We start from the raw sequence: 12,347 nt of genomic DNA on the forward strand, positions 1-12,347 counted from the left end.
ATGTACATGCCTTCAGCACGTGTGAAGGATTACATGCACATCACGTGTGAAGGATTACATGCACATAAAGTGTGAAGGATTACATGCACATCACGTGTGAAGGATTACATGCACATCACGTGTGAAGGATTACATGCACATAACGTGTGAAGGATTACATGCAAGTCACGTGTGAAGGATAACATGCACGTCACGTGTGAATTATTATATACACATCACATGTGAAGGATTACATGCACATCACGTGTGAAGGATTACATACACATCACGTGTGAAGGATTACATATATACACATCACGTGTGAAGGATTACATGCACATCACGTGTGAAGGATTACATATATACACATCAAGTGTGAAAGATTACATGCACATCACGTGTGAAGGATTATATGCACATCACGTGTGAAGGATTACAAGCGCAGCACGTGTGAAGGATAATATATACACACATCACGTGTGAAGGATTACATGCGCATCACGTGTGAAGGGTTACATGCACATAACGTGTGAAGGATTACATGTACATCACGTGTGAAGGATTACATGTACATCACGTGTGAATGATTACATACACATCACGTGTGAAGGATTACATGCACATCACGTGTGAAGGATTACATACACATCACGTGTGAAGGATTACATGCACATAACGTGTGAAGGATTACATGCACATCACGTGTGAATGATTACATACACATCACGTGTGAATGATTACATACACATCACGTGTGAAGGATTACATGGACATAAAGTGTGAACGATTACATGCACATCACGTGTGTAGGATTACATGCACAGCACGTGTGAAGGATTACATGGATATGCACGTTTTCAGCACACGTGAGGGATTGCATGGACATGCACGTTTTCAGCACATGAGGGATTGCATGGACATGCACGTTTTCAGCACGTGAGGGATTGCATGGACATGCATGTTTTCAGCACGTGAGGGATTGCATGGACATGCACGTTTTCAGCACACGTGAGGGATTGCATGGACATGCACGTTTTCAGCACACGTGAGGGATTGCATGGACATGCACGTTTTCAGTACACGTGAGGGATTGCATGGACATGCACATTTTCAGCACACGTGAGGGATTGTAAGGACATGCACGTTTTCAGTACACGTGAGGGATTGCATGGACATGCACGTTTTCAGCACACGTGAGGGATTGCATGGACATGCACGTTTTCAGCACACGTGAGGGCACGTGAGGGATTGCATGGACATGCACATTTTCAGTGCCACAGTAGTTGTTTTGAAAGAAATTAAGACTTGGAATGATATACCTTCACTTGTGGCTAATCTTCATGTTAAGCTCGCCCTCTTTTATTCCTTCTTTCCTGTTCCATTCGATTGCAAAGAAAAACTTTCCCTTTCCATATCTTCTCAAGGGATGGACGAGATGTACACATAAACACATTCGTTTCCTTGGCTGTTTAACCTGGGTTCAAATCCTGACCCAGCTCTAAACTGTTACCCTGGTGTTTCACAGGAAGGACGATTCATCAAAGTGTGTGCCATCCCTCGAATGGACGTTAGGCCGGGTGTTCCGTCTGATATCATTAGTTGGTGGATGTTAAAGATCCCACGGTATCCTTCGTCGAGTGAGGCTTGTTATCATCGGCATCCTAGTCAAATTACAAATTCCTGCTCTGAATAACTGCTGGGAAGGCAATGGCAAACCACCCAGTATCACCCTTGCCAAGCAGCCAGGACCTGATTTCAGGCAGAGCACATTATAATCAATATTCCCAATCTCTTAGTCTGTTTTCATTCACAATTATCTTTTCTGTTCTGTCCTCTCTTGCTGCTGTTTACATCTGGCATGAATGGTGTGTCTTCCATTTTCCTTCACATTTCTTCATTGTCACTCCCTCGATGTGCTTCTTCTACTCACACACTCTGAACACCTCAAATCAGGCACCGATCAGCGTGAACCTTAACTCACACGTTACAACTTCATTTTGCCGCGGTTTCTTCGATACGTTTTTTAAGGTTCAATCAATCCTGTCTGATTGAATATGCTTATTGTGACTCATTGGAAGAACGACAATAAAGCATTAAGTAATATAACCTCCCTTTTGGGTGCAGAGAAGACAGTTTGACGAGAAAACGGGTACATCACGCTTCATGCACATGGGCGCAGATTCGGTGCTCCAGGCTCAATGGAAACAAAATGGATTCCAATTGCCAGTTGTCTCTCTCTTAAACAGGAACTCGGCTGTTTCCCCCCACCCCTTCCCCCACACACACACCCCTTTCAATCTCTGTGTATATATCTCTTTCATTTACACCATTCCCTTCCATTACAAAGGCAACACGCAAAACCGTTCACTCGATTGGCAATCAAGGCGGGGACAGAGGTGCTGGAGTCTTCTCGCAAGTTCGATCACGCAACAAACATGACCACACAGTCACAATCGCAGGGGAATCAAGGCTGGGACAGAAGGTGCTCGAGTCTTCTGGAAAGTTAGAGCGAACCCCTGCCCAAAGACTGTGGAAGGATAAAAGAACAGTGTTGCGATCTCTCTCTCTCTCTCACGGTCTCTCTCTCTCTCACGGTCTATCTCTCTCTCACGGTCTCTCTCTCTCTCTCTCTCACGGTCTCTCTCTCTCTCACGGTCTCTCTCTCTCTCACGGTCTCTCTCTCTCTCTCTCTCACGGTCTCTCTCTCTCTCTCTCACGGTCTCTCTCTCTCTCTCACGGTCTCTCTCTCTCTCTCTCAACGGTCTCTCTCTCTCTCTCTCACGGTCTCTCTCTCTCTCTCAACGGTCTCTCTCTCTCTCTCAACGGTCTCTCTCTCTCTCTCTCTCTCTCTCTCTCTCTCTCACGGTCTCTCTCTCTCTCTCTCTCTCTGGCCCCTCAGAAAACAAGAAGTTAGAGCAGTTCCGCACAAGCCTTCCCCTCTCGCAGTTCGAGCCTGCAGAACGCAGCTTCACATCTTTACACCCCTTTCTCATTCCTACATACCATAACACTTGTTCTTCCTTATCATTTTCCGATACGTTTACTCCGAGGCTTTGTAACGAGATGCTCCGGCGTGCTGTCCTCAATGCCAGAATAGTTCCATGCTACCTTCCCAAAAGGCCAACACCCTTCATGTCGGGTGGACAAGTCCTCCAAAGCATTGCATGGATCGGTGTTCCCAAACATCGGAACGCTGCCAACGAAGGAGGCACAAGAAGCAGATTTAGCCCTGGGCTGTCGTAACGATCGCTTCTACTGAAGCAATCACAGGTTCAGGTTCCAGACTCCATGGTTTATCTTACCTCAACATTCTCTATCCTCCACCAAAATTCTGTCATTCTTCGGGTGTATTGGATCCAGTCATGTATTTTGTCAAGTGATTGTTTTACGTGTTCCGGTGCAGGTATGTTCGCGTCGTGGTAAGGGAAAATGTGTGAGTTTTTATATGTGCATAAATTGCTTCTGATGCAGTCTGTCATTTCTCCCACCATTTTCTGTCTTCTGAATTTTCCCACGATTTTTTGCATTGTGATTTCTTTCCGCTACTTTTTTCTCATTTGAATTTCTCTAATCTTTTATTACTCATCATTCCTCCAGTCATTTCTCACTCTTCCACTTCTGTAATAAATTCAAGCAATTGTTGAATGTGTCCCGAATGATCCTGCTCGTGGTTGATCTGAAATCGCATTTCTGAGGCGATTGGACCAAGGTTGTAATTGTAAGGGTAGCCCACATAACGCGGTACATGTCATTGGTATGCTCACCCAATTAACCGCCGCGTAGTCGCCAGCAGGATTTCCTGTCTGCCTCGTTGAACTCAACAGCACGGTAAACCACTTTGGACGCAAAGATCCGGCCTGGGTTGAGAGTTGCAGACGGTGTCCGTGGTCTCTCGAAGACACGCCATCCATTACATTGGTGTCAGGAGTGGGATTTTGGAACCCTCACATCACCACACCCTAAATCCTGTAACAATATGCATGTATGTATGTATGTATGTATGTATGTATGACTGATGGTTATCTCCAGATGTGGGTTTTTAAAAGGTGAGAGCGTCCTCCCAGGTCTCAAAGTGTCCACCCCAATTTTGGTAAAGGGTCATGTTTCATGGACCAAGTGGTGAAGTTCCCTTGTTCTCAGTTTGTTCCGACGTTTCTTTTCAGGATCATCACCGAGCCCCCAACAGCAGTTCCTTTGGTAGTAATGTTCCCAGGGTATTGTCGGGATTGTTTCTAATAACTCCGCGAGGTTCTTCTTTTTCATGTGTGTGTATTAGGTTGTGAAAGCAACAGTTGTGCTCTGGATGAGAACTGCAGGCATTCCTGCAATTACAATTCCAACAACACTCATAAGCATCCGTAGAAAAAAAAAAACAAAACAAGGAAAGGAATATCATGAACAGGTGCAACGCAACTTACCAAATGTATTTTCCATCACCTTTACTTTTGCATTCTATATGATCAAGTTTTATGAGCTGGACTAAATGCAGTGTCAGGCTCGGGAAGCAACTTTGTACAAACGTGCCACCTGCCACAGAACAATTTCAAAGCATGACGACCGCGTACAATGCTTTACCCAATTATAAGAAATTAGACGATGAAATGAATGAGTTAAAGACCTCTTTAACGTGATCTGCAGGGCACCCAATTTGGAGTGAGAAACAAGAAGGTAATGCATTTAACTTCCATGCTGTGGACCAAGAAGTTAACAAGATGAAATAATTTAATTAAAATGGACGGAAAGGGGGAGAGGGAAGAGAGTGAAGGGGGAAAATAGCTTGTACTATTGGCATTCAAAAAGGTCTATGGACAAGGTACTCACTCACAAGTCAAAGACATACCAGTATTGGGTGTGTTTTTATGAATAATTACATATATATATATATATATATATATATATATATATATATATATATATATATATATATATATATATATATATATATATATATATATATATATATATACATATACATATTTTCTTGTATATCATATGTACTCGTTATGTAAAATAACAAGCATTGTCATATCTTTGACTGTTTTAACCTTGTTTGGAGAACTTTATGAACATCTCATGTGTTTTCAACATCTCAGTGGCATGAGATTGGAATGGGAGATTTAAAGAAAACCCTGAGAGGGGAAGGGTGGGAAGGTGAGGAGAATCTGGAGGAAGAGAGGTGAATGTTGGAAGTGAAGAAGATAGAAGGAAAGTCGATGGGAAGGAGAAAGATTCGGAAAATATTTGGTTAAAATAAAAATATGAAAGAAGCACTGCATGGTGGTGGGTTGGTAGAGATTGGCCTTGAGGTACGCATATTCGCCTTTGGAGCAGTCTCGCCTGAGTTCAAATCCCGACCCAGCTACAAACTGTCATCCTGTCTCGCAGGCAGGGAGGGTAATCCATCAATGTGTGCGTTGTCCTTCGGATGGACGTTAAACTGGGCGTCCCATCTGCTAGCTTTAGTTGGTCGATGTGAAAGTTCCCACGGTGTGTTCACGAAGAGGAGGCAAGCTACCATGAAAAAATTACAACTTCCTGCTCTAACCTACAGGGGGCATTGCATTAGCAGCACAGCCACGATACCCTCAGCCATTCGTGCTACTCGCAGCCGTGTGCTGCATGTGAAATAAGAAGACTGCACGGTGTTCACCGTGTTGCGGAAATGATGCCGTACCAGGTCACAGTTGGTCCAACCCAATATGAGCTGCAAGAAGCAATTATTGGATGCAAGCAATCGTTTGCATTTACCATTAGAGTCAATTTTAACCTCAAGGCACATGTTCTTCAAATCAATTTATCAGTTTTCGTTCTTGAGGATTGGTTGCAAACAAGAGACTTTTAATGAACGGTCCCAATGTACCATACTCAGTTTACCCATCCCTCCCAGCAGTAGTTGGAGCAGGAATTTGTAATTTGGCCAGGGTGTTGGCGATAGCTCGACTACTCTTCGCAAAGGACACCATGGGGTCTATAATGTCCACCAACTAATGCTGGCAGACGGGAATCCTGGCTAATATCCATCGGCACGGACAGCACACACATTGATGAATCACCCTGCCTGTCAAACACCAGGAAGAGATTTTATAGCTGCGTTGGTATTCAAACTCAGGTGAGACGGCTTAGAGGCGAGTGCGCATACCTCGAGGTACATACTGTCAGCCTCTATGAAGGGCAAATACACGTGGAAAACAGACACTCACTGACATAATACTCTGGTCTTAAAGCCTTTGACCATTCCATGTTGCATCATATCAAAAAAGGAGATAACTCGGCAGGAAATCAAATCAAACACCTGTCGTTTTTATTACCAGCTCTCTGCCAAGAATCATGCAGACGATGCCTGTGTACATCGCTTCATCAATTTCGATTAAATTTGATCTTTTTAATTGTATTTTAATCTCCTTCTATATATGCTGAAAATGTTGCGTATTGCATACCCCTCTGCACGAGGCTTCGACGATGAATGAAACGAATGAAAAGGTGTTAAAAGAGGAAATGGACTTGGCAAGTTGTGCAACACTTGTGAGATTTATTTTGGGTCTTCTGAGCATGACCATTTGCTATCTACCCATGACACTACCTTGAAAAATGAAGGACAGGGGGTGGGGGGAGGAGGAGGTGGTTTTCATCTCACTGTTCATTTTATAAGAAAACTAAGGCAAAATACAAACACGTCATCGGTGAACATGTTCGAGACGGCAGGTCGATTCCGAAGATGGAGACGTGGATTATGTGGAGAGGGAAGGAAGAGAAGAGGGTTGGGTGTGTAAACATACAAATGGAATTCGATTGTTTAAGGGATCAAATATTTGCCTTTGCACACGTTAATTTACACTTGCCCTTAAGCAAGAGGAAATGCAAAGCAGCATCATTACGACAGAATTCCCAAATGTACATCTCTTTGCCTGAACAACATGGGTTTGAAAAGCAAATTACAATGGTAGTTCAAGGGTGACAGAATCGTTTTTCTGAAATAAAAAAACCAACAAAACAAGGAGAGCAAGGTTGACAAAAAACACCCGGTTTTCAAAGTATTCCCCCGATACACGTACACGCTTGTCCCGTCAATGTGGTAACACCTTTATAGCACCAAAAGAGAAATCTTTGGGATGGGTCCACAGCCATTTCAGGACAGGTGCTATGATGTATTCCCCGTTGATAAATTTAATGCCACACACATGTTCAGGTGGTTCAAGGAAATGAAAAAAAAAAATCACAAGGTGATGGCTGAACTGCATGGGGAGGCTGGGAGCGTGGGAGTGGGGCGAGTGACAGTGAGCAGGAGCTATTTCATCAACTTGAACAAAGCTGGAGAGGTTGCGGTTTTCCCAAACATTTAAACACAGAACTACATGAAAAGCATCACCATAATTGCACTGTCTCCCATCAATTGCAGACAGTTTTATGTTCTCTTTGCAAAACCTTATGATCCACCTCTGTTCCACCACATGCCTGTTAGCCACCATCTTGGTTGTTTTGGACATCTCTGACCTGCTCTGATGTCAATTATTGTGCAACTTGCTCAGGGTAGACAAGATTACTGCACAAAGTTTCAGCATCCACCTATGATTTTCACATTGTTCAATAAGAAAGGTTCATATCAACCTTGAACCGCCCTCGTAGTTCGTACAACTCACTGGACTTGAGTAGCGAAGGGAATGACTTTTAACAAGGCAATTCTCAATTGCTAACCAAGCATACCTCTTAACAGACTCACCTGTAAGGGTAACCGCTGTACTTGGAGCGGAAAATTGATAGCAAGAAGCTGAAGAAGAAGACAACCAAACCCAACCCGACGAGACAAAGTACTGCGGGAGGGGATGGGCAGAAGCAGAGATGGATGAAAATGGAAGTGACAAAATAAATAAATAAAAGAATGGGGCATGTACAATGTCATGCTAAAATTGCTTAAATCAAGCAGGTAGATTTGGAATAAGCACATCAGGTTTGAACGGCACATCCTTTCCCCACTTACCTTTGAGCTGTCCAGTCTGGATTCAATTCCTGGTCAGATTATAAACTTTCGGGTTGCTGCTTCACAAGCAGGACGTTAACATCACAAAAGTGTGCCGTCCCTTATATGCATGTTAAAGCCAGGTGTCCCATCTGCTCACCTTAGTTGGAGGATATTAAAGAACCCTCAATGTCTCATGAAGAGTAGCCAAGAGAGTTATCATCAACTTTCTCGCCAAATTTTAACATTCCTTCCCTAACATTCGTGACTAATGCATTATATCAAAGGCTTGCAGGGCTAACAGGAGGGTCTAACAGCACACTTGCCTACAAGCCATGGAGCCTGGGTTTGAATCCCGACCCAGCTATAAACTGTCATCCCGGTGTTTCACAGGCAGCTCATATCATTCATCAATGTACTCGCTGTCCCTCGGATAGATGTTAAACTGGGCGTCCCTTCTGCTTGCATTCATTGGTGGACGTTAAAGATTCCACGGCGTCCTCCACGAAGGACTCTGTAAGCCATCGCCGGCACCATGACAAAAAGTCCAAATTGTTGCCCAAAGTACTGCTGGGAGAGAGATGGCAATCAATCGCCCAGCATGACCCTGGACTAGAATTTGCTTCGGAAGAATCACCAACACAGCGTGTTGTACAATAGATCGGAATGTTTCATAATGCAGCACCCCTACATGCACTGCACAATAATGGAAGTTTTACTTGAAGTCAACATTTTGGAGCAATCAAAACTGAGACGAGATAACTCAAAGACCAACACGACTCACTGGGCTTTCTTGCAGTCTGAATACATGGATTATTCGATACCCAGGCCACAAGCTTTCAATTTCTGACTGCTTATAGTGATGCTGTAAATGAGGACAAGGCCTAATGGATCTCGTTTAACACGGTTTTAAATGTATGCAAGGGTCAATGTATGGTGGAAACCCCTCAATTCAATTCATTTTTTTTATTAATGAACTATGAAGACCATTGGAAGGGGAGTATAATATAAATATATATAATGACCGTTTTTACAGCCATTTTTCCCTGCTGTGCAGGGGTTAGGCTTTTTCTTGAGGCAATGTTTTTTTATGGCCGGATGCCCTTCCTGACGCCAACCCTGGTCGCCTCTTACGACACACAGGGATATGGTACACCTATTCTAACCGGGGCATACACCGGGACCAGTACACTGGTACTCACTTCGCCGACCTCAGATGGATGACAGGCTGAGTCAACCTCCTGGTGTTAATTCAGCAGCCAACGGGGCTTGAACTCAGGATCCTGGGATCCCAAGCCGCCACCCTAACCACTAAGCCAACACCAGGCTTGAAGGGGAGTATAATGTTATAAGAAATATTCACCTGGCACTACAAAGCCATTAAGCAATTAATAAAATAAAATAAAAAATTGTGGGGGCTCGGTTCACAATTTCATGATTCTCACGGATCCAGATAGACTTGAGATGGATGAGGACGGCACAACCACAATCGATGTGGCCTGTGTGCTGCAGAACTGGTGTGAGGAACATTGCACTTACGCAAAACATGTGCCATGGAATATCAGAATGATGGAACATCTTTGGGATTACTTCGACCATCACACATCGGACGCTTCCACCAGCTATCATCCTGACAACTATGCTCGGTCGTCCTGAAGAAAGGATTGCAGGCATTGCCGAATGTGGTGTGTAATCTCATTGCAATGATGCCATATCGTTTTTCTGTTGGCATTTCGGCTGAGAGGTGGTCTCATGTTCTGCAATTTTCTGTCCATTGATTATGATATGCATGCAAAAATGGGTACATGTGTGAAAGGTCATCAATGAACATCAGTGACTCCAACAAAGTTGAAAGTATGAGGAATTGGTCAACTGCTCGATCATGCTCCATTTGGGGAGGGTGTGTTTGGGTCAGGAGGAAGTAAAATAAAAACAAGGGTTAAAAGGTCCACTACTTTTGATGTGGTCACATACACAGACAAAGAAGCACGATGAGTTCCCAAACCAATTGTAGGAATGATGCAGCGTGCCAAACAACCAGTGGAATGCGACCCCATCTTACTGTGACCTCCTCCGACAGAAACACAAGTTAAAGAAACTTTCTTTTTATACAGTGCCATCATTGAGGGCACAGAAAAAACAATGCAACTCACATTAGCGAAGGACCAGCTGACACAGCTTTCTCCTTACAGTACTGAAGGTCTGTTTCAGGTCTACTGCACTTTGTCATGCAGGGTCAGTCGAACTTCAACTAGTGGAAACAAGAAATCAACGCCACAAAATGTGGGAGCAGGACCCGACAGAAGGCGATAGTGGATGCCCCTAGTCTTGTATGCTAGGATTTATGGAGGCCGTGCTGCGTGGCCAAGGCCGCCACTCAGGCTTGTTGACCCTGTCAGCATGGCTCCGAGCCGTCCGCTTTATAGCGCCCGCTGCCCCGCATCACAAAGACCCCACAAGTAGTCGACGTGGAAATGCCATCCCACAAAACAGCGACGACAGTACGGCCTACGAGACTAAAGATTTACTGATATCGACGCATAAAACCCAGAGAAGAGAAGAGAAGAGAAGAGAAGAGAAGAGAAGAGAAGAGAAGAGAAGAGAAGAGAAGAGAAGAGAAGAGAAGAGAAGAGAAGAGAAGAGAAGAGAAGAGAAGAGAAGAGAAGAGAAGAGAAGAGAAGAGAAGAGAAGAGAAGAGAAGAGAAGAGAAGAGAAGAGAAGAGAAGAGAAGAGAAGAGAAGAGAAGAGAAGAGAAGAGAAGAGAAGAGAAGAGAAGAGAAGAGAAGAGAAGAGAAGAGAAGAGAAGAGAAGAGAAGAGAAGAGAAGAGAAGATGCTTTCCCCAGAATATCTCAGATTCATTGGATATAAGTTTCTGAAGCAACATCAATCCTATATTATAAACCATGCTCTCCGAAGTAACAATGCAATTCTCCATACCCCCCCCCCCCCATCTTAAAAGCTTATCATATATTTTTATCTCGCAAGGCTGCAGGATTAGATGCCTCTCGCTATTTCTGTGCTGGATGACAAATGACACAAGAGGCAAAAAACTACAAATCTATAGATATCCCATGCGGAGTGCTGCACTTAGGGGATGCAGTAAAATCTCCAATTTCTTTTTATTAAACAAACCATAACTTCCTGTGGAAGGTCGTGGTGAGCCGTCAATTTACTCCGTCTGGCAAGACTCAAGCTATAATGCTCACGGAACTGCCACATCAGTCAATGGACAGGTGACGCTTATTGGCTTAGCGAGCAGGTAAAACGGTCTCCGATTATTGTTGTGATACTGACATGCATAGCAGTGTGGAAGAGTGAAAAATAATATTCAAGAATAAAACAACAAAAGAAAAAAGAAAAGAAAAGACAAACCACAATCATTCATTTTCAATTTGAGAATATCAATGAAGGAACTTTGAATCTCACTGACATTTTGCAAAAAAAAAGAAAAGAAAAATACTCGCCTTTTTAATGAACAACATCACGTGTCCAAAACAGGACCGCCAGGCACTCTGTGGAGCGCATACCTCCGCCAGGTTGAACAGTTTACATTTTGTATCCCACAGACAGGCCGAATTGTAACTGGACCTGAACCCAAATCTAAATTGGCTTGTTCTGGTCACCTCACCAACTCATCCACCAAGGTTTGCCGTAATCCATCCACAACATTTTGATATATCATGTTATATATCATTTTGGTTCCATCTCTCAAGAGTGAATAATCTCTTCTATTTTTTTTTTAATACACTGTCGAGGCTCATATGAGAGCGAACACACAGAAGGTACAAGGGGAGTAGGAGACAAGAGGGGCAGGAGAGATTAAGGACAAAACAGTGGGGAACAGAGACACGAGGAGATCTGTGGAAGGGAGAGGGATGGGGCAGGGTACACTGGGTAAACAAGATGGACACGACAGAGACTTTCAGGGAGGAAAGCAAGGAATTTGAAGGAAGTGGGTTTGGGGTGGATTAGCGGGGGTAGAAAAGACCGTGGTTTTGGAAGGGGGAAGATAAGAGATAGTGGTAAACAGCTGTTTTTAAGATCTGGAGGGAAGAGTGGGATTGAAGTGTGTGGGAGTTTGTTCCAAATGTGGGGGAAAAGAGGAATTAAAGAGTGAAGGGTGAGCAGTGATTGGTGATTTTGGTAGTTTGACCAGAAGAGGGTTGCTGGCGGATGTTGAGTGCCCTGTGGAAAGATGGGGGGGGGGACGAAGACATATCGCAGACAGGGCGGGGGGGGGCAAGACCGGAGAGGAGATGGTAGAAGACAAAAAGGCCACCAACCTGCCTGCGGTGAGAGTGAGAGACCCAAAGATAGCCTCATCGCAGGAGATACCAATGATCCTAAATGCTTTGGTTTCCACGGCATGAAGCCGAGAAATGTGAGAGGCGGGAGCACCACTCCATCAGGCTG

General features: G+C 44.0%; 1 protein-coding gene across 3 annotated transcripts in view; it reads right to left on the bottom strand.

Annotated features, from left to right (window-relative positions):
* The window catches only part of LOC147011082 (dolichyl-diphosphooligosaccharide--protein glycosyltransferase subunit TUSC3-like), a 73,699-nt gene that overhangs the window by 7,279 nt on the left and 54,073 nt on the right, over positions 1–12,347 (bottom strand). For 2 of the 3 annotated variants that reach the window (XM_085858756.1, XM_085858755.1), the window contains exon 9: positions 7,697–7,787. In XM_085858756.1, the coding sequence (XP_085714882.1) occupies positions 7,697–7,787 (91 nt within the window). Of the gene's footprint in view, positions 1–6,258; positions 6,633–7,696; positions 7,788–12,347 lie in introns of those variants that run through there. The other variant, XM_085858754.1, reaches the window with a different exon arrangement.

Source organism: Eptatretus burgeri, chromosome 16, assembly GCF_056783735.1.
Source record: "Eptatretus burgeri isolate ZD-2024b chromosome 16, Ebu_testis_v1, whole genome shotgun sequence".
Classification (NCBI taxonomy): domain Eukaryota; kingdom Metazoa; phylum Chordata; class Myxini; order Myxiniformes; family Myxinidae; genus Eptatretus; species Eptatretus burgeri.